The following is a 23,133-nucleotide window of genomic DNA, read 5'->3' as shown; positions in this document are numbered from 1 at the left end:
GGGTGAATTATTCCTATACACTAAATTAGTAGACCAGCAAATAAAGGAAGAGACACATTGGACGATAATTGAAAATGATCTTAATATTAAAGATCTGCAATTTAGCTGCAAATGATTTTAATTTAAAAGACTAATATACTCTCTTTACCTAAAATAACATTGTATTACAAAGAATATTATTTACTTATTTCTCAGATTAGGACATTTTCTGTACTTTGAAAGCTGTTGCTGAAGTTTTAGGACACTGTCTTGAGTTTTAACGTGTCAACTGAATGCACTTGTCGTTCAAGCACCTTTGACGGTGCCGTTTGGTACTGTATTGTTGAAATGTTCTGTTCGACAACAGTCTGGATCGCTCTTTTTAGAGTTGTTTTTTAGTGTTTACTCCAGGCTGGTGTTCTTTATGCTGGAAGATTGTTTGAATTAGAACACTATGAAATCATTTCAACACAAATCCACCCCATTACAAAACAAATCCAATATTCAAAAAAAAAAAAAAAACCCACAAGCACTAGAATAATAATGGTGTTTTAAAATAATTATGGTCTTTGCTTTCTGTTAAAGAATGTGTTTTTGAGCCGTGTACTACTGGAATTCGTGTTTTCCTTCTCATTTTATTTCACTCTTACTTTCCAGATGTACGTCTCCATATTTCAAGGAAATTATTCACAAAACAGAAATAAACTTAAATGTTGCTGTTAATGTTTTTGGCTCCTAGTTTGTATTTTTTTGTTTTTAAGTACCTGTAATGGATTGAAGTAACAACAAGCAGCATTTACTTACTGTATATAGGTAGTTGACAACATGAAAATTTCATATTTTAGATTTAAATGCATATGAACAAATAAGAGAAAGTGTATATTTTAGATGTTTAGTAATGCAAACATGCAAACGTTGTGCTGTGGATGGTATTGAAAGTGCAAATATCCTGTGTAGTCTCTTAATGTTATCGTTATGGGTATAAAAACATGCGTGTGTATTGGTTGAATACCCATATGCAAACAATAAAGGAATATATTTACATTTTGAAACATTTATTAAACATGTTATTAAATGCATTAAATGTTATATTTAAATCAGCTGAATTAGTTAAATTGTAAACAAAGAAAATTGTGCAGTATCTCCTCCGATCCTGAAGACGCGCTACGCTTTTGTTTATGATATGAAACGCACGCGCTCTTTTCTTGCGTCATAAAGCGGCGCGTCTGGCGCTGATAGAAATAAATAACGGGTGGAATGGATTAAACACTTATTTTACACTGGGCGGTGCTTAGCGGCCGTACGTCATCTGTAATTAGTCCGTTAAATTGTGTAAAAATAATGAATAGCTTTCAATCCCTATTAACGTTTCTTAGTACTGTTTTTCAAGAGCTATTTTTGATCCATATCGCTGCTAAAGCAGCAACGCGCAGCGATATCACGTGGTAGCTGTTACTTTTCTCTTCGTTCCAGACCGTTGACCAATCACAATCGTTTACGATTACATATTATTGTATTTTGTTTAATCTTTTTTTCAGATATTGCTCTGCTGAATACTCGATATTTTAACATATACTAATCTTTGTAATTGGTTTATTTATAAAATTATACTTATAACTGCGCAAACGTCTCCAATAAGACAAAAAACGTATTGAGATTTGAATGCGTCTCAATGGAGAATCAGCCTTTCTGGGCCACTTAGCGCCCCTTGCAGTGATGAACCGGGATTTTTCCACAGGAAACAGTTTTTAGTGCCAGTTGTCGCCCAATGAGTGAATACTACAGAAGTGACGCATGACAGCGAGTCTTTGAACTATATAATCCATTTGAAAGTTTCTCGCCACGCAAACGGGCTGCGTTTCACTTGCACATGAATGCAGTTAAAGGAGAAAGCTTCGTGACGCTTGAATGAGAGTTACTGTTGTTGCTGCCGCTGCCGCGCTTTACTTGCGTATTGTCTCAATAGAGCATCAGTGTTCGCGCCTTCACAGCTTCACAGTGATTTAACTCATCAGGATGGTTGTGTTGAAGAGTTTGCATCCACCCAGCGAGGGCGTGAGGCTCCAGCAGGCCGACACAACCGCAGTTCTGGACGGGAAGAGGCTGGGAGCAGGAACGCTGTTTGTGGCTGAGGCGTGAGTTTCTTACAGCATCAGTGTTGTGCTCATGTGCCATGTGTGTCCTACAGCAGGAACACCTGTGCACGCATTTAGTTATTTATATATGCATAGACTCTATAAATAAACATACATTATGGCTAGCAAGGGTAGTAGTCTCCTTACGAAAAGTACTGAGGTAGTACAGTGGTTGCATGAGATGGTAATCATGCAATATAGTGATATATAAATAAGTAACGTTATCTAAATGTGTTTATTTTTACATATTTGTTAATATATTTCTTACTTATTATATGTAATTATTTATTATAATTATATGTATTACAATATAATGTACATAAAATTATAGAAATAAATTGTAATTATTGATTATTTGATTATTGTTTATTTTATATGTATTATATTTAGAATATATTATACATGTTATAAATAAATATCTAAATATACTTTTTATGTGTTTATAATATTTCATTATCTATTATGTACAATACAATGTTATACATCATGTATAAAATATTATTTGATTACTTCTATATATATATATATATATATATGTATATGTATTCTAGAATTACAGAATAATTCAATGTAAAACACGTGTAATTAAATTATATATAAATTTGTATGTTTTATTTAATTAGACATTTATTTTGTGTATTTTATATTTATAATGTATAATACATGTTATAAATGTAAATAATTATATTTTTATATTTGTATATTTCATTATTTTATGTAAATATATTCCATAATATAGCAGCATATTTTTATTATTGTTCATTTTATATTTATCATATTGTTATATAATTTATATATTTAGCTATTTATTACTTATTTATTTATTTTGTTATATTTATTATATATAAATGGTTATTTATATATAATTTATATTTCATTACTTATTTATATGTATTATATTAATAATTATGTATTATACATTTTACACACACACACACACACATAGTATTTACAAGGTAGCTCATGTCAAAAACAAGCAACAAACAAAAACATGGTATTAGCATGCCATGCTGTTTTTGGGATGTATGTACTAATGCAGCTGTTTTCTGTCCTCGCAGACATCTGTCCTGGTTTGATGGTTCAGGGATGGGTTTCTGTCTTGAATACCCCTCCATCAGTCTGCATGCGATCTCACGAGATCTCGGCGCCTTTCCAGAAGAGCACCTGTATGTGATGGTCAATGCAAAACTGGACGGTGAGGCGTCAACTTCCAAAACAGAGATGCACTGGTTTCCGGAGGTTTGACCTGACCGTTCTTCATTGTGTTTCCAGATGAAGCTGAAGCAGAGCAGCTGGATAAAGCTTCGGATGATGCAGGAGAGGACGATGAGGAGAGCGACAGCGACAGCGAAGACTCAGGAACCATCACAGAGATCCGCTTCGTGCCCAGTGATAAAGCCGCATGTGAGTGTGTGGAAGGAGCGCGGATGAGTTGAGCGTGAGCATCTCTCCTGTATGAGTGATGGTGTGTGTTTGTGTGTGCAGTGGAGCCCATGTTCTCCGCCATGTGTGACTGTCAGGCCCTGCACCCCGACCCCGATGACGCCGACACCGATGATGACGATTATGAGGGAGAGGAGTATGACGTCGAAGAGGCTGGTGAGTCATTTGGATCCATAATGCATCAGTGCAGTGGTTCTCAGCCTTTTGGACTCCAAGGTCCTCCAGAGTCCAAGACAATATTCAAACCCCCTCAAACAGGCCAAGACATTTCTGGCGCAAAAGCTGCTGATAAAAGCTTTTTTTATTATTATTTACACAAGCCAGGAATGGCAATATTTTAAAAAAAAATGAAATTTACTATTTATAAGTAATTAAAGTAATATTTGAATAAATGAATTCTTTAATTCTAGAATAATGAAACAAACTACTTTTCAATAAATTCTAAATTCAAACAATTAAATTCTGTTATTCTTGAAATAATGTAATGCTTATAAAAAAAGGAATAGTTAAAAAAAAAATTCTGTATATAATTACAATTTAAATGAAGATAATTAAATTCTGTAATTCTAGAAAAATGAAAAACTAATTTTAAATAATTTAAAAAATTCTGTAATTCTTAAAATAATTAAATAAACTTCTTATAAGTGATTCAAATTGAAATAATTTAATTCCGTAATTCTAGATGTTTTGGTGTTTTTTTTTTTTTTTTCGAGTTCACTCTTTATTGAGCAATGAATTTACATTGTTTAATTACAAGATAAGTTTTAAAATACTTTTTACTCTCAAATGGCAATTTCTCAGCAAGTCACTGCATTATTAAATATTTTAGTGCATGAAATAACTAGAAAAATCTATATTCATTATATACATTTTCATGACTTATAAAGATTTGATCATTTTCCATGACTTTTCCAGGTCTATTAAAAATTGAATGAAATTGAAAAACTAACTTTAAAAATAAATGGTTTTTAAATAATTTTTTGAAAATATATACACATATCCAGGCTTTTCAACCCTTTTTTATATAAACAAATAAAAATAATAATTTAAATTAGAAAAAAAAATTTTTTTTAGCTTATTTTAAAGCTGGTTTGGCCTTTTTAAAGCCATCTTGAGATCTCCTTTAAAGCTTCCTGAGGCCCCCTAATGACTCCTGGCCCCTGGTTGACAACTGCTGATCTTTTTTCTCTCTACTATTTAATGGAATATTAAAGTCCGTGATCTGAGACTGAGGTTTGTTGTCTCCTCTACAGCTTTCACATTGTTTCAGTGCTCATGTATTCTTCCTGTTTTCTCTCAGAGCAAGAGCAGGGTCAGGGTCAGGTCGAAGTCCCCACGTTTTACACCTATGAAGAGGGTTTGTCTCACCTGACGGCCGAGGGTCAGGCCACACTGGACAGGCTGGAGGGGATGCTGGCCCAGTCCGTCGCACAGCAGTACCACATGGCTGGAGTCAGAACCGACGTGCCGTCGGCCGAATTTGAAGGTCTGTGTGTGACAACTCATTGATAGTTTATTTCAGTAGTGGTGGTCTAGTTTAGTTGGTAGTCCCACAAAATTGTACCATAGTAACTATAGTTTCCAATATTATTATAATATTTAAATATATATTATTAAAATATAGATAACACTTTACAATAAGGTCTCATTTTTTTAACATATGATGCATTAGCAATATGCAATTTATTTTTACTGCATTTATTAATCTTTGGTAAAGTAAACAAATACAGTTGTTCATGTTGACTGTGCATTAAGCAATGTTAGCAAATCTATTATTAAATGCTGAAATTAACATTAACAAAGATTATTAAATTCTGCAGAATTATTGTTGTTAGTTTAAATAATGCAGTTAATTTTTTTTTTTTTCATTTTGCAAATAAAATGTTACCAAAAGTGTCACCAAAATGTATATAAATCTAATAAATATAATTCTGACAGCTTCGTAACCTGTTTTACGGACATTCCAGATGAATTTACTTGATTTAAAAATGTATCAATTAAAAAAATAATGCACATGAGAAGCCACTAGATGGCAGTGAGAGAGAAAAGTCATGCTACTTTAAACCCCACATGATGCTAAAACAGTCATGTTTTGAACAGAATGCATGAGTGTTTTGTTGTGTGTGTGCATGTGGCTGGATTTCAGTGTTTTGAGAGAGGCAGACGTGATGGTCAGATGGGTGTGTGTCTGTAAGCAGGATTTCCTGAGCGCTAATGGATGTGTAATGGGTAAAGCCCAGTGGAGTAGCACAGGGCAGGACGGTCGTAATTTAATACGGTGATCAAACTTTTTCTTCCCTCTCTCTGTGTTCAGATGGAATGGAAGTCGACTCGAGCACAATTGCTGGACAGTTTGACGACGCCGATGTGGATCACTGGTAAATATATACAACTGTGTCTTCAAAATCCTGATTGTCCAATTGCATTTCCTGTCCTGGCCAGTGTTATTTATATACTACTACAAAATGTATTAACATTTTGAATTGGGTCTTATTTCATTTCATTTTTTATTGTTATGTTTTTGTAATTTTATGTGCTTTTGTATTTTTTTTTAGTTTGTATATATATATATATATATATATATATATATATATATATATATATATATATATATATATATATATATATATATATATATATATATATATATATATATAAATATAAATATATACAATATATTTATTTATATTTATTAATTTTTTTTTCAAAAGGAATATTATATATTATATTATCATCATTTTAAATATTGTTTTTTTATGTTTTATTTGTACTTCAGTTGTAGTTTAGTCATTTATTTGCTTTAGTATTTTCTTTTTTTATTAATTTTTGTTTAACTTTTCTTATTTGTTTAATATTTCTATTGTTTTTAAAACATTTTTTCATGTTTGTAGTTTTAGTAATTTAATTAGTTTTTGTTTAAATATTTTTATTTATTTTTTAATAACCATTTCCATTTTTAATATTTATTTTTCGATTTATTTTTGTTTCGGTTGCAATTTAAGTAATTTTGTGCTTTTATTTTGGTTAGTTTTTGTTGAAATATTTATTTATTTTACATGTTACCATTATTTTCTTAAACATTTCATTCTATATAGATTTTATTTCATGTAGATTTTGGTCATTTTAATACTTAAGCTTAAACTTGTTTATTTCATATTTATGTTTTAAATTTGATGTTTTATGATTTTCAAGTTTAAATTGAAATCATCTAATTTATTTTTTATTTCATCTTTATTTCAGTAACTGAATGCTATTTTTAATAGTTTGTTTTAATTGACAAAAACAACACTTTTTGGACAGAAACTGATGAAAGTTGACAGTGAGAACTGACCAGCCAACTTTCATTCGCACACTTCAAGAAATAATTCATACATAAAATACATAAAAGCTGTTGTGTGGCTCCTGTGTGAATCTGAATTCTTCAATCTGTTGACAGATGGACTGCGTTTCTGTACAGCTGATTGAAGCACTTCAGTGAGGCATGCTGGGATACCGGCTGACTCTCAAAGCTCTTATCATTTCTGTCTCTCCTTGCTTGAATTTAATGGGCTGTTTTACACCACGGCCGTACATTTCCAGATGCACGGCCCTGTGTAGTTCCCACTAATCTATTTTGTAGTTTTCCCTGAAGACCAGCTTCCAGAATGATCCTCCTCATTGGAGTGATGTTGATGAGTTTGTTAGAGATTTCAATAAATACATCTGTTTTTGTACCAAAGCCTCATTTTTTCCCCATATTTGGTGTTTTGTTTGTCTATGAAATATTGGGCGGTTCTTTTTATAATTTGTTGTAATGTGTTGAAGTGTACTAAAATACTCATTTAGCTCATTTTGGCTCGTTCTCAGTTTGTATTTATAGTCAGATGTTTATGAGACATCCTTCTCTAATCATTTCCTGTGTATTTCCTCACAGGAGGTCAAATATTTTATCGGTGAATTCATCCTGCAGTCATATGGGTGAATCTCACAAAATCTGTCAAGAAATGTCTGGGTGATTTCAAAATCAAAGAAAGATATGAGATCATATACTTTGTGAAGAAAATCAAGCCTATTTTTAGAGTCATTTAAGATTTTTTATTTATTTATTGTTGTATTGTGCATAACAGGGTTATTATCATTAACTAAAATAATAAAAAATGCTTTACTCGATATGAAATAGACATTAACTGTAATAAAATGTAAAAAAAAAAATAATAATTCAATTTCAGCTATAATTAAAACTAATAAAAAAAAATCAAAATTACAGAAAACACAAGAATTACTAAAAGTATTCATCATGGCAGTATTTGTTACAATATTGTTTTTAAAAATCATCACTGAGAGTAATGGGAGTTGTTAAAAAAATCCAGATACATAATGGTAACCTCACAAATAATTGTCATTAAAAGGATAAAAGAGGGAAAATAAAAAAAGAATGGTATTTTATTTGTCTTTATACAAAATTTATGTTTTTGGTTATGGGATGAAATGTGACCTTGACGCTGGATTTTATGAGACTTTTTTTTCTGTTGGTGCTCCGATAATGATTTCTCCCTCCTTTGCTTGTGCTGATTGTCACTGTATTAGTGAACTTCAAGTCGCCTTTCCTCCTGTTTAAACCGTTATATTATTCAGTGCTGTAATCGGACAGATATTCTCATGAATGAATGCTGGGGTTTGTGCTATTTCTGTCTCTGTTGATTAGGACTCGGTTCTAATAACCGAATACAGCAGCGAGCGCTGACACACAGAACAGACCCTGGCTGAGCAGCTTGCACAAGTGCTAAATGTTTCAGAAATGTACTAATTATATATCTTAAAAGCATATCTGTTGGCCTCTAAATGAACTCCATACTTATTCTGAGTGTGCTGAGATGATCTTGCTAATGATTCACACATGATACTTTACACACACCTGCTAAAACTTCCTCCCAATCTTATTACGATCAATCGTTCTGAAGGGTATCAGAGCTTTTGTAATTAAAGCACCCATCATTAGTATTTCACACATTAAGATAAACGATTTATCTGAATTATCTTAATAAACTAAATAAATTTGTTTATTAAGATTAAATGGATAGTTCACCCAGAAATGAAAATTAGCTGAAAACGGCCTCACCCTCAGACCATCCAAGATTTTGAGTTTGTTTCTTCATGGGAGCAGATTGGAGAAACTTGCTCAGCATTTTATTGTCTGCAGTGAATGGGTGCCGTCAGAATGAATCAACAGTTGATTAAAACATCACAATAATCAACACCACTCCAGTCCATCAGTTAACATCTTGTGAAGCCAATAGCTGTGTTTGTAAAACAAATCTTATTAACAATTATTATTATTTTTTAAATTAAAACCCTTGTTTCCAGCCCAAATACAGGTCCATAATCCATAATTCCTCCAGTGAAAAAGTCCATCTCCTGTTGTCCTTCACGTTAAAATCCTCACATATATTTGTTTAGAGCTGTTTTGGCTTATAAACTGTGCTTGATCTATGCAGATTTCTCTCCTGATTCAGACCAGATGGAATTTTTCCACTGGAGAAAGTATTATGGATAGGGGACTTGTACAGTATTTTGTCCAGAAGCGACAGTTTAAAGTTAAAAACGTCTTAATGATGGATTCGTTTATTACAAACACGCAGCTTTTCACTTCATAAGATGTTAACTGATGGACTGGAGTGGTGTGGATTATTGTGATGTTTTTATCAGCTGTTTGGACTCTCATTCTGACGGCACCCATTCACTGCACAGGATCAATTGCTGAGCAAGATTTCTCCAAATCTGATAATCTTTCAGCAAATTTTCATTTCTGGGTGAACTATTCCTTTAAAGCTGGAATTTGACCGCACAATTCATGTGTGAACGCCCTTTTATGCAAGCTACATATCACAATTTTTCACTTTGATTTGTTCCGTTTTGCTTGCCTTTTGTTGCACGCTGTAGTGAAAAACAAATTGCCATATCAGTTTGGTTCAGCACATCTGTGCGTTCGCAAAATGTCAAAGGTCCATCAGAAGCTATTTCACAACAGCCTGTTTGCCCTCTCAAGTTAAATAACCACTGAGCCATGTGCTTTTATGTAATGTTTAATTACAAACAGATTTTATCACTGCTTTATTTAAATCCTCGTAACACAGGAGTGTGTTATTATCCCATATTATACATTCTGCATTGGCTTGTAGACGCGGCACTCAATCCGGTGTGGTCTTCCCAGGTTATTTTACCCAGAATAATCCAAAGGCACTGCAAAACTGTGCTAAAGATTACTAGTACTACTATAACATTTACCTATTACTAGGTAAGAACCATCGCTAGTAGAATGTAACACAAAATAGTATTCTAACAGCGATAGAACACTTCAGATCTCTTATTCCAGGAATGTCCATCTGCTAAAATATGATTTAACACATAAAAAAGTTGAACTCATTTACAGTTGATTCTCGGCATACAGGCCATGTGCTTTTTATGAATGTTGCTGTAAACCCGCAGCTATTTGCCCATTACAGATTCATTGTGCTTCATGAATACGCATGTTCTTATTAAAAAAGACATTTAAGATATTTTGAAATTTCACCAAAAACCTTCTAAAAAAGAAAAACATTAAGGACCCTTCAGTTTCGTCATTCAGAGTTTCTGCAGGTTTTATGAAGATAAAATGTAATACTTTAAAGAAAAAAAATAAAGGAATAAACTGCATATGGTCTCTAAATGTAAATGTCTTGCATTAGTGCAAATGTCTAAAGATTTTCAAATCAAGATACACTTATTAGAGAAGCAAAATAACTAAAGTTGTTTTCTGAGAAATTGATCAAAAGTTTATGATTAAAACGAACAAATATATGCTAGTAGGCTTAGACAAATCAACTTAATTCAAATGTAAAAGTTTTCATTCCCCATTGACAGATGTTTGTTCTTGTTTTAATCAAACTTCATATGTTCAGTTTGCATATCAACTAAGTATATCTTGATTTAAGGATGTTTAAATATTTGTATTAGAAATACAAGACAAAATACTGAGGAAGATATTCATTTTTCCAATGTTATGGATTTAAGACCTTTTTAGGCCTTGAGAAGGGCGATTTAAGACCTTTTAAAACCTCCACAAACCCTGGTTATTACTTGGAGATGAGCAGAAGAGTTACAGTGTATATTCACAGTATATAATCACATATGCAATCACAGTCTATCATAAGGCCTTAATTCACTTCATCTTTTTCATCTCGAGTCCATTAGAGTTTAAGTGCTTTGAAATTGTGCTTTTCCCTGAAATAGCAGGGATCACTTCGTGAAAAAGCAGCAGAGAGCCTGTCATACCTGTAAGATAAGTGGGAAAACAGCATGAAGATCCTGGTGGAACACATAGAATGTATTTTTCTTGCTGTTAACAATAAATACTATGAGTTATCATGCACACATGTGCTTTATGAATATAGGTTTGGATTGTGAGCAAATAAACATTGAGAAATACACGCGGTGCTTAAATGATTCTCAGACATTTTGTTGAGTAGTTTGTGTTGTTCATGACTACTGTGCAAATATGATTTTCCTCTGGCACTAAACACATTTTATTGATTGGTATTTTGTTATGCTTGTTTGACAGGATACACTTGTTTTCCTAACAAAAATAGCTGATTACAGAACAGTCTCTGAAGGATTTCTTCAAAGGTCAAAGTGAATGTTGTAATACTAATTGCTCACCCAGTATTGGTCCAATCCAGTACACAAAACTGTACTCCGCAAAACTGTTCCCAGGACAGGGGAACTGTATTGAGAACGCCAGTGCCGGGTTAAACACAGCGCCAGTCAGATGACCACCTTCACAAAATACAGTACAGAATGAATGAATGATAGATAGATGCATAGATATACTGAACGATAGAAAGAATTATGATAGATGGATAGATAGATGGATAGATAGATAGATAGATAGATAGATAGATAGATAGATAGATAGATAGATAGATATACTGAACGATAGAAATAATTATGATAGATGGATAGATAGATAGATAGAAAGATAGATATAGTGAATGATAGAAAATATTATGATAGATAGATAGAGATAGATAGATATTTTCTATATAGATAGATATTTTCTAGACAGACAGACAGACAGATAGATAGATAGACTGAAGCGATAGAAAGAATTATGATAGATAGATAGATAGATAGATAGATATACTGAACGATAGAAAGAATTATGATAGATGGATAGATAGATAGATAGATAGATAGATAGATAGATAGATAGATAGATAGATAGATAGATATACTGAGCGATAGAAAGAATTATGATAGATAGATATACTGAATGATAGAAAATATTATGATAGATAGAGATAGATAGATATTTTCTATATAGATATTTTCTAGACAGACAGACAGATAGATAGATAGATATAGATAGATATTTTCTATATAGATATTTTCTAGACAGACAGACAGATAGATAGATAGATATACTGAACTATAGAAAGAATTATGATAGATAAGATAGATAGATAGATAGATAGATAGATATACTGAACGATAGAAAAATTATGATAGATAGATATTTTCTAGACAGACAGACAGATAGATAGATAGACTGAACGATAGAAAGAATTATGATAGATAGATAGATAGATAGATATACTGAACGATAGAAAGAATTATGATAGATAGATAGATAGATAGATAGATATACTGAACGATAGAAAGAATTATGATAGATGGATAGATAGATAGATAGATAGATAGATAGATAGATAGATAGATAGATAGATAGATGATAGATAGATATACTGAGCGATAGAAAGAATTATGATAGATAGATATACTGAATGATAGAAAATATTATGATAGATAGAGATAGATAGATATTTTCTATATAGATATTTTCTAGACAGACAGACAGATAGATAGATAGATATAGATAGATATTTTCTATATAGATATTTTCTAGACAGACAGACAGATAGATAGATAGATATACTGAACTATAGAAAGAATTATGATAGATAAGATAGATAGATAGATAGATAGATAGATATACTGAACGATAGAAAAATTATGATAGATAGATATTTTCTAGACAGACAGACAGATAGATAGATAGACTGAACGATAGAAAGAATTATGATAGATAGATAGATAGATAGATATACTGAACGATAGAAAGAATTATGATAGATAGATAGATAGATAGATAGATATACTGAACGATAGAAAGAATTATGATAGATAGATAGATAGATAGATAGATAGATAGATAGATAGATAGATAGATAGATAGATAGATAGACTGAACGATAGAAAATATTATGATAGATAGATATTTTCTAGACAGACAGACAGATAGATAGATAGATAGATAGATATATAGATAGATAGATAGATAGATAGATAGATAGATAATTTTGAAAAAGCCGGTAAGAACACTTGCACAGTTTATAAAGTACTGTGGTGGTAGCATGGTAGCTGTGGTCAGTGCACACACACCTGCATAGACTAATGTGGTGATGACAGCAGCTATCGCAGGAACGCGGTATTTCTCCTCCACCTTCTCCACGGTAAACCCCGCAGTGTGCATCACAAACGCGCAGCCCAGCTCCACCGCGGCGGCCTGCAGCAGAGGCGCGTTAACGGGGCTGTTCGTGCATGTAAAGCCCGTCAGCGAGTGCTGCTCGTGCAGGTCAGAGAGCGCCAGCGCCCACGCGTGAGGCATGACGCGCCGCGCCACCTCCGCCGCGATCAGCTGGCATGAGATCCGCGTCAGCGCGCATCGCCGCGTCAGAGTCCCGAGGTAGAGCTGCTCCAGAGCGCCGGTCGGGTTACAGATCGCGCCGCGGAATGAAAGTCCGTAGACCACCGAGATGAGGAACGTGAGCGTCAGCGAGATCCGCGGCTCCAGTCCGCCCACCTCCGCGAGCAGCTTTAACTCGTGCGTGCATGCGCACAGCTGAAAAGTGGAGATCGACTCCAGCGCATAGATGATCCAGTTTCTATTTGGGAATAGATATAAAGCCGTTCTCCTCGCCACTTCGCTAAAAACTACAATCCCCAGCAGGAAGGACAGGGAGACGGCGAGATCGGCCAACTCTGCCATCTCATCCTCCGAATAATCGTGTTAAACTCTGATCCGGTCAGGCAACTTTACAACGGCCACGCCTCCGCGCCAATAGCCCCGCCCACTTTGATTCAATCAGCGCAACCCACTATGGCAAAAAGCTTGACTCATGAATATTAAATAGACTATGCTAGCGACTTCCTGGAGTGTCCAGACCATCTTATTCATATTCATGAGGCAATCTTTATCGTAACAGTGATTCGTCAGCTGACTATCGCCACGTCTGCCCGTCAGCCAATCAGGAGGCTCACTTGGAGAACGTCTGGTTACGTAAATAATATTCATGTGAGCCAGTCCTTTAGCTTTAGTAAGATTTGAAAAGGGAAAAGAATAAACATTACCTGAATACCCTTTAATCTAACAGAAATATAAGCTTCTTTAATATAATATAATATAATATAATATAATATAATATAATATAATATAATATAATATAATATAATATAATATAATGTAATGTAATGTAATGTAATATATAAGAAAAATATCATATAAAAACTATAATCATTGTTGGGAAGGTTACTTTGGAAATGTAAAACTGTAGGTTATAGATTACAAGTTGCCCTATTTAAAATTTAATAAGTAGTGTAACTATTTCAATTCATTTAAAGTAATGTAACTGATTACATTTGATTACTTTTTGATACAGTAGAACTCAACACTGATGTTAGACTTTCAAAATCCTTCATCACTTGAATTAAGGTTATAACAATTTAATTTTAAGGTACAGCTACCACAAAATCAGACTTTAGACCTTTTAATAGCTATGATAGCCTACTTGAAATCAAATCGTATCATAGCTACAGCAGGAAACACTGGCATCTAACAATACCTTGAAAAACAAAAAAAAACAGTTGATCTTTAAAAAATAAAGCATATACATCAACCCAAATAGGAAATAAAACAGTTAAATAAGCACGTGTCCTATTCTGTGTCCTAAACTCCTGAAACATTGGTGTCTCTATTTTAAAGCAGTCAATGCAATTTGGAAAAGAAATCAATCATATCTGTATGTGTGTGAAAATATTCAGATGTAACCCCCTTTGTATTCATTTAACATTTTCATAAGTAACTGTAATTTAATAAAAACAAATTCTCAGCAACTGTAACAGATTATTTTGTAATTAAATTACGCAATTACGCAAATACATGTAACTAGTTACTCACCAACACTGTATATAATCAGATAATGTATGTAGATTTAAATATTTTAACAATCCCAAACTAACGTGTGACTAATAATAAAATGAATTAACCCATGCTTGTCTCATCAGAGTGATGATGGTGGAGAGACAGTAAATCATGAATATTGCAAGTCACTTTGAGTCACTACTCTTATGAGTCATGGTGATCTGGGCAAAACCAAAAAGGTCATTATAGTATCAAAGGTCAAAAAAGAAATGTATTTGATATGATATGCAACAGATATGCATTTACATAATATCTAATAAATCACAAATAAATATGTGCATAATTCTCTCTTAAAAATGTTGCCTTTTGTTGTCTTCTGGCCAGAATAGAACAGTTAACTAGTAAAGTAACGCATTACTTTTTAATTTACAAGAAAATATCTGAGTTACTTTTTTATTTATTGACTGACAGCTCTCCTGTCCCCATATTGGGAGAAATTGGAAGTGCAGAGGCATTGTGTGCGCTGTGTGAACATGATCGTACTGTAGTTTTATACTAAATGTGAATGTGCATTATTCATATCGCTCGCAAAAAAAAAAAAAAAAAAAAGGTTTAGTATTCATCAAAATGAATTAAAACAGTGAATTGCAAACTCAGAATATGACACAAACTTGCAATAATTAAATATGTTAAATAACACAAATGTATCTAATCTCATTTTACTAGCCAATGTCTTTGCTACTGACCTTTGATCCAGTTCAACCATACTAATAAGCAAAAATGACTTTAGATAAAAGTGCATTATTTAATTTTCTGTTTTTCTCATGTTAGTGTTAGCTATATTCCATTTCTACTGAGTTATTCCTATGTATGTCTGCACTATCTTGTATGTTGCACTATGTCCGTACTTTCTTCTGCACTGGAAGCTCCTGTCGTCAAGTCAAATTCCTTGTGTGTGTAAACAAACTTTGTAATAAAGCTCTTTCTGACTTCTGACTTCTGACTTCTGACTAATAGCTAATGAATCAAAAATCAAAATAGTTAATTTAGCTATTCTGATTAAATATTGTATATATCATCACTAATAATAAAAACTAACAAAGCAATTATTAAACATTTACAGGTGCTTCATCACCTTTAACAGTGGTAATCCTCAACACTGGCTAGTCTGTTATCTGATAATTACCTGCAGAGGGCGCTGACATACTTAGTAATGGAGTTTTCATGACATCATTCCAGATGAAATATACTGTATATATACCTGTATATATATATATATATATATTTGTGTGTGTGTGTGGGTGTGTGTACACTGAAAAAAATAAGAAGTTAAATTTACTTAATTTTTATTTTGCAAGGTTTTGCATGCATATTTTTAAAGTAAAATTTAAATTAAATTAAGTCAAATCTACTTAACTAAGTTATCTAAAATTAGTAAAGGAACTAAGTAAATTTAATGTGGCCAGGTAGAGTTTGATGAGTAATTTCTCCTGAATTATTTTAAGTTTACCCTACAATACTCAAGTACATTTCACTCAGTCACAGTTTGTAAACTTTACTTAAACAACATACCACTAAAAAAAAAAAAAAAAGCCTATAAAGCATGTGGTTAAGTTACAAGCACGTATGTAAGCAAGTAAACTGCTCGTTACTCATTTTAAGGTAATATGTTGATTCAATATAGTTATTAACTGAATGAACACAGAGACCTGAATACTTGGCACATGATACACAATGACGGTGACAATCAGTGAATAGTGTTTGAGTGCGAATGGGTCATTTTGAGCAAAACAGCAAGTTACTTCACCTAACAACAAAAGCAACCATAAAACAGTTTAAATACATCTCGAAAACAGCAAAAAATAATTACCTTATTAATTATTCATGCCCAAGTGCATGATGGGAACAACGGGATCATGACATTGATATTTACTTAAACAATATTTGTAAAAATAACAAACAATTCCAAGTCAAATATACTTATAAGTTCAAACTTTAAATTCTACAAGCTTAAATTGAGTACTAATATTGAATTTAATCTTTTATTTAAATTCTTGCCTGAACTAAATTATTTAATGTAGAAATTACATTTGTTTTTCTGTAGTATTTACTTCACCACAAAATCATTTTTATCAGTGTGTATATATATATATATATATATATATATATATATATTTATTTATTTATTTATGTGTGTGTGTGTGTGTGTGTGTAGACAACAAACAATTCTGTAATAATATTTCACAATAATACTGTTATATAATACTGTATATATAATATATCCTTTGAATCTATCTATATATCTATCTGTCTATCTATCTATATGTCTGTCTGTCTGTCTATCAATTAAATTAAATTAAATTAAATTAAATTAAATTAAATTAAATTAAATTAAATTAAATTAAATTAAATTAAATTAAATTAAATTAAATTAAATTAAATTAAATTAAATTAAATTAAATTAAATTAAATTAAATTCAATTCAATTCAATTCAATTCAATTCAATTCAATTTTGCTTTATTGGCATGACTGTAAAAATACAATATTGCCTAAGCTTGAAATATATGTGGAGAAATATAATAACAATGAAAAGATCAAAATAATAGAATATATATAATATATAATATAATCTGTCTATCTGTCTGTCTGTCTGTCTGTCTGTCTGTCTGTCTATCTGTCTGTCTGTCTGTCTGTCTGTCTGTGTCTAGGCCGCATCCCTGTTATTTCTAAGGCATACATGTAGAGTTGTATGATGAGATATCAGGCATGTGGTGTCTTTAATATTGCATGTTCCTCCTCCACTGGCGCAGGTGACGCGTCTCGTGAGCGCAGCGCTGCGTGGGGAACAGTGTCCAGTGGGATCGCGCGTGGGCGGCGCTTCACGCAGCAGGTTTGTGTGCGTCTCTACAGCAGCAGCGGCAGAGACAGACTGACGGAGCGGAGAACACTGGAGCTAATGAGCGCGGAGAGCCGCTGAATGCGTGACAGAGAGAGGGAGAGTCTGCTCGGGGAAATCACATTCGCGTCTTTGGACAGAGGTGAGTGCGTGCCGCCTGCTCTTTACCGCTGTGACGCGCCGCAGCCGCAGTCGCGTTCAGCGGGACCTTGCGTGACGCGGAGACGCACTGGCTGGCGTGGGGCGCGTGTCTGTGGAGAGCAGACAGAGGAAGAGCTGCTTATTCATCAAAGACAGCACTCGGATGTGGATGTGGCTTTATCAGCAGGAATTGCTCTGATTATAGTGATTCTTCTCCGCGTTTATGTGGTTTGAGATCAAATAACAGCGTCTGATGTGTGCTTGAGTTACATGTGCCTCCAACACAAGGTATGCTCGCTTTCTATTCAATCTAACAACATCCAAATATATGCGTGTTGGATGATCATAATAATGACATCGATCTTTGTGTAATATTTCTGGTATGCACCATGTGTAATGTTATATTAAAACAATTACAATCATGTAAATGTTTAATAAGACAATAATAGGTTAAATATTAATATGTAAATGTGACATGCATTCTATTATTAGCAGTAGTACATAATTTTTTTTCTCTCAATAATAACGTTAATAATGTCTGTGTAATGCTTACATTCGAATATGAAATTAGTTTTATTTGACAAATAATAAAATCTGTCATTAATGCCATATTAATTTTATTACTATTATTTACTATTGCTATTAGTTAAATATCAATGCTAATACTGGCTGTAATATTTGTTCTTTAATATATAATCTTATATATGTTAAATATATATTTTAATATGCATTTAAAATTTTTGACAAATAATACAATATGTAATTAGAGTACTATTTCATTTAGCTTTTTCATTTAATTAAATATAAATGTTAATGAATCTAAAATATAAAAATTGCAAAATTTTATTATTTGTATTAGTAGTTTTCATCATTATTATTATCATCATAAGGCGTGCATCTATTATTGTGTGTTTCCATTTTTGGAGCGGTTTACAAATTTATAAAATTTTTGGATGAATTGCTTATGTTCTTTTGGATAACAGCATCTGCAAAATACGTAAATTTAAATGTTAAAATATTACTTAACAGTTACCCAACAGTCTGAAAATGCTCATTCAGTATTTACACTGCTGGGTGTGTAAAGCAGCTCTCGACTGTCACTGTGTTCAGACTGGACCAATGAGAAATCCATTGTCAAAAAATAATACAGGATTGCTAATGGATATTGTATTATATTTTGGAAAAGATCAGTCCAGAATCTAAAAATATTCAGTTCTAGTGGATGAGCTGACATTAGGAAATTCAGGTTTTCCTTGGTGTTTGGTTCTTATTGGATCCTTTGGATTGTGTCCAAATTATGATACCATTAGCATTCCTTCAGGATTGAAGAACCTTTTCAGCGGTTGAGCTGAATTGGGCTACAGAATGCGTTTGGCTTCTTTTGCATGGAATATAATGGAAATAAAACATGTAGGCTCTTAATATTCTGAAGCTTTTACAAGTGTGTTTATTAAGAAGCATAAATTCAGAATGAAGTCTTTAGGGTTATTCGTGTGGTTTTATTGCAGTGCTGTTGGTAATGTGTTTTCATTACGGATGGTGGATCTGCGTGACACGCTGTAGATGATAGTGTAAGATAAGAGCAGCGGGCAGTGGTTCAGTTCGCTTTGGACTGATTTGGGTCACATGTATCAGCAAAATCCTTAAACCAGTTAAGTCAAGCGCGTGTTTCTTCCGGGATATTGCACCAGGCTCTGATATCTGTAAATGGCCTGCAGAACATATGCGCTTAAAAGGTAATGAGGAAATGACAGACGGCTATAATTCTGCAATCTTTCACTTCTGTACCAACCAAGTGGCTTTCAATCAGTCTCCGATCTAGTTTGTGGAGGATTTTCGTTCTCACAACATTGTCGTCATCGTTTAAGGGTATTTTTAGCAGTGAGATTGCGTCATCTTTTTGAAATGCTTATCAGTATAATTTGTTAAAAATGTAAGCATTTCTGCACATGGGTCTCTAATTGCTTGAAGGCACATGCAGGTCTGTGTATCTGTAGATGGCAATCGGATTCATTTATTGGGGGTTTGTGCTGTCAGAGTGAAGTGGGGGTCGGTGATTGTGAAGTAAGCACACCCTTGGGCCACACATCACCATATGGTTTCAGTAACACCCTGTTTATCATCCCAAAACACGGGACAAAAACCCAACCACCCCCACACACACCCTCCAGATGTGCGTTTGGCCCAGAGACGCTGCTGTGACTTCATGCTCATTGTTATGTGAGTGTGTCTGACTCTACTTTATGGTTGTTCCAGATTTGGCATTTCACAGTCACAAATGATAGAGATTTCTCTTATTGGTACATGTGCCTTGTTGTCTTTGGTTTTTAGGGCACATAATGCATTTCTCAGGGAATCTTGCATTTTATGGTGGAAGGATGAAGGTTTCATTTAAAAGTCAAATTACACACCTGGGGTCTTTTACTGTAAAAATACAGTAAAATTATAAAATATTATTGCAATATAAAATGTTTTCTGTTTCAGTATATTGTAAAGTGTAATTTATTCTTGTGATGTAAATCTGGATTTTCAGCATCATTACTCCAGTCTTCAGGGTCACATGATCCTTCAGAAATCATTCTAATATGCTGATTTGCTGCTCAAGAAACATTACTGATTATTACTATCAATGTAGAAAACAGTTGTACTGCTTCATATTTATTTATATTCATTTTTATATTCAGGATTCATTGAATAGAAAGTTCAAAAGAACAGCATTTATTTGAATTAGAAACCTTTTGTAACATTTTAAAATGTCTTTACTGTCACTTTTGTTTATTTTAATGTATATTTGCTGAAGAAAAATATTAATTTATTTAAAAAAGCCCTTTGAACAATAGTGTACAATACATGTGATGGTCTTTTCATAATCTGTTTATAGGAATAATGGAAGAACCATGGCAGAGTAGAAAAGGAGGTTACTGATGCGAGTAGAAGCATATGGGAATATTCTTCTCCTGGTTTCTCTGCAAGGGTTACTAACAAAAGCAAGAATGCGGAGCGTGTTAGCCAGTTACAGCAGTGGACAATGCAGCTACTCTTTACCGTTGCAGAGATGGGAATAAAAAAGGGTTTAATCTTAAGGTCACGTCCTTAAAGAAAAGCATCAGTACACAGGAAGAGTGTGGGAGGCAGTGAAATGTCTGATCTCACTCCTTTGGTCTCTGGTCAGATGCTGATTTTCATGTGACCGCTTAAAGGTGTCATATAAGTAGTCTGATTTCCCTTGATCTTTTAAAATGGTTCATTGTACTATGATTATGAAACTTAAGCTGAAATAATATCATGCTCCACCCACATTTAAAGATAAATGATGCCTAATTGGTGCTCTAAAACTGTATCTCATAATTGCATTGAAATTGTTGCTCTTGTTATGTATGTTTATAGTAAATAAACTTTTTGTGCATTTTAAAAATGGATTTTGCTCAGAATGTGTATAACAAGAACTGGATGTAATGTTCAGGAACAGGATTGTATAACCTAATTTGCTTCTGCAAATCCAGCCCGTGAATCCTCTGAAGGTTCAGTGAGTTTGCAGCATGCGTGCGGGTTTTGATTTTGCGTTCCTGTGGCCCAGTTTTCCTTGGCTTTTTTATCGTTATGCAATACCTGTCATTGTACGTTATCGTCTCAGTGCGAGGCCCCGAATGAGATCAGAAGAAATGAGCAGCAACTCCTCCTATTCCTCGCCCTTCCTCCCCCTCAGCCTGTGTGTCACATGGATCTCAGAAACCACCCAGAACACCTTAAAAGTGCTTAAAACACCAGCTAGCTGCATGCTATAAACCACTCAGAACTCCATAGCATTACATCAGTGAGTTTTGCATGGGCAAAGATTACTTGCATTTTCTTGCAAGAAAAATGCAAAAATCCTGAAGAATGTTTTTTTTGTGTGTGTGTAACATTGCTTCATTTATGTCATGAGCTGTACCTTGTTAAAGATGTTGCATATGTTTTGCACTTTCATCCTCTTTTATAACTGTGTTAGTTAATGCACTTCATGTTGCTTTAAAGGAATAGTTCACCCAAAAATGAAGATTTGCTGTTAATTTACTCACCCTCATGCCGTCTAAGATGTAGGTGGCTTTTTTTCTTCAGTAGAAGTAAAGAAGATTTTTAGCTGAAAGCGTGGTCCTTGGTGATTCATAAATTGTAAGTCGGCAGCTATCTGTTTTTGAGAGTCAAAAAAAAAGCATATGAACACAAAACTAATACCCGTGGTTCCTGGAGATATAGGCCTATTGAGGCCTTATGAAGTGAAATGATCGGTCTGTGCAAGAAACTGAACATTATTTACACCATTACCTGTAATCCAGAGTCTTAAGCAAAGAGGAAATCTAATTATTTTCCTTGAACTGATTCTTTCGGACAGTTCGTTTCAATAAACTAGTTCAATTCACTAGTTTGTATACATAACCACACGTTGATGTAACATATACGCAATTATATTATTATTGCACCCAGAAATGATGTGAAACGTGAATGTTTTTCATGTCTAAAACATATAAAGTGAATAAACTGGCGTTCATCAGTTCACCTTTTCACATAAATCATGAGAAACCATAAAAACTTTCATTTCACCCTTTCGTTCAAGCGTTCGTTTAACTCATGCTCGTATCATCGGTCTTTGGTCCGAGTCGAACTGGAGCACTGAATGAGTTCATTCATCATAGGATCAGATACGCCAGTATATTGACTCATTTCGAGTCAGAGTGACTGTCACACATCTAAAAGTGAGTTTTGATCGAGTAACTTGTAGATCTGTGCAGCTTGAGCCACAAACTGTTTCAGATGATTCAGTCTGATTCGGTGAACTGATTCATCTAGTTCACTAAAAAGAACCTGTTCAGAAGAATGATTCGTTTATGAACCGGACATCACTCCGGACCGTTTGCCTGAGGCTTTGGATTACAGGTGATAATGCTGTAAATATCATTTAGCTTCATAAGACCTTTAATGTGTAGTCAGGAGCCATGTGATCCTTGACTTGCTTTTTTGACTCTCAAAGTGACGGTAGCCATTGACTTGCATTGTATGAATCACCAAGGACCACGGTTTCAGCTAAACATCTTCTTTACTGTTCTACTAATGAGGAAACATCTTGGATGGCCTGAGGTTGAGTAAATGAGCAGCAAATGTTCATTTTTGCATGAACTTTTCCTTTAAGAAGGAAAACCTGGTGGTTTGCCAAATTGGATGGTATTTTAAGGCAACATAGGTGACATTAAACTTCAGCCAAAGTCTCATATAAAGTTCCAAATGTTTTAGATTTCGAGTTAGGATGCTGCCTTAGAAGTAACCGCTTATGTGGGCAGTAGACAGA

General features: G+C 33.6%; 3 protein-coding genes across 6 annotated transcripts in view; 2 read left to right on the top strand and 1 right to left on the bottom strand.

Moving 5' to 3' along the window:
• The first annotated feature begins 1,285 nt into the window (after positions 1-1,285).
• On the top strand, positions 1,286-7,275 carry clns1a (chloride channel, nucleotide-sensitive, 1A). 3 transcript variants are annotated; one of them, XM_058750543.1, is made up of 7 exons: positions 1,286-2,114; positions 3,173-3,309; positions 3,387-3,518; positions 3,600-3,713; positions 4,858-5,043; positions 5,872-5,935; positions 6,798-6,947. In XM_058750543.1, the coding sequence occupies exons 1-7, from the start codon at positions 1,996-1,998 to the stop codon at positions 6,802-6,804; spliced, it is 759 nt and encodes a 252-aa protein (XP_058606526.1). In that variant the 5' UTR covers positions 1,286-1,995; the 3' UTR covers positions 6,805-6,947. The 3 variants fall into 3 exon arrangements, with proteins under 3 accessions (XP_058606526.1, XP_058606527.1, XP_058606528.1); XM_058750545.1 differs by lacking the exon at positions 6,798-6,947 and adding an exon at positions 6,994-7,275 and having other exon boundaries at positions 1,526-2,114; XM_058750544.1 differs by lacking the exon at positions 6,798-6,947 and having other exon boundaries at positions 1,288-2,114; positions 5,872-5,939.
• Positions 7,276-9,603: 2,328 nt separating this feature from the next.
• aqp11 (aquaporin 11) lies at positions 9,604-13,677 on the bottom strand. The gene is made up of 3 exons (XM_058751494.1): positions 13,014-13,677; positions 11,232-11,348; positions 9,604-10,847 (listed from the first exon to the last, which is right to left on the bottom strand). Exons 1-3 carry the CDS (start codon positions 13,618-13,620, stop codon positions 10,735-10,737), a joined length of 837 nt encoding a protein of 278 aa, XP_058607477.1. The 5' UTR covers positions 13,621-13,677; the 3' UTR covers positions 9,604-10,734.
• Positions 13,678-17,580: 3,903 nt separating this feature from the next.
• Positions 17,581-23,133, top strand: part of pak1 (p21 protein (Cdc42/Rac)-activated kinase 1) — a 60,231-nt gene continuing 54,678 nt past the window's right edge. Inside the window, exon 1 of one of the 2 annotated variants that reach the window (XM_058750875.1) lies at positions 17,581-17,811. The gene's annotated coding sequence lies outside the window, so the exon portion shown is untranslated. Of the gene's footprint in view, positions 17,812-17,838; positions 18,099-23,133 lie in introns of those variants that run through there. The other variant, XM_058750876.1, reaches the window with a different exon arrangement.

This window comes from Onychostoma macrolepis, chromosome 18 (genome assembly GCF_012432095.1).
Source record: "Onychostoma macrolepis isolate SWU-2019 chromosome 18, ASM1243209v1, whole genome shotgun sequence".
Lineage (NCBI taxonomy): Eukaryota > Metazoa > Chordata > Actinopteri > Cypriniformes > Cyprinidae > Onychostoma > Onychostoma macrolepis.
This window is presented reverse-complemented; position numbering and strand designations above follow the sequence as displayed.

Bases quoted from the DNA above. Each gene is read 5' to 3' on its own strand.
- aqp11 (XM_058751494.1), bottom strand. From the start codon at position 13,620: ATGGCAGAGTTGGCCGATCTCGCCGTCTCCCTGTCCTTCCTGCTGGGG. The intron at 11,349-13,013 runs GTGTGTGTGCAC...TATTTTGTGAAG, and splicing joins CACCACATTAGTCTATGCAG to GTGGTCATCTGACTGGCGCT. The intron at 10,848-11,231 runs GTGAGCAATTAG...CTTATCTTACAG, and splicing joins CTGGATTGGACCAATACTGG to GTATGACAGGCTCTCTGCTG.
- clns1a (XM_058750543.1), top strand. From the start codon at position 1,996: ATGGTTGTGTTGAAGAGTTTGCATCCACCCAGCGAGGGCGTGAGGCTC. The intron at 2,115-3,172 runs GTGAGTTTCTTA...CTGTCCTCGCAG, and splicing joins ACGCTGTTTGTGGCTGAGGC to ACATCTGTCCTGGTTTGATG. The intron at 5,044-5,871 runs GTCTGTGTGTGA...CTCTGTGTTCAG, and splicing joins GCCGTCGGCCGAATTTGAAG to ATGGAATGGAAGTCGACTCG.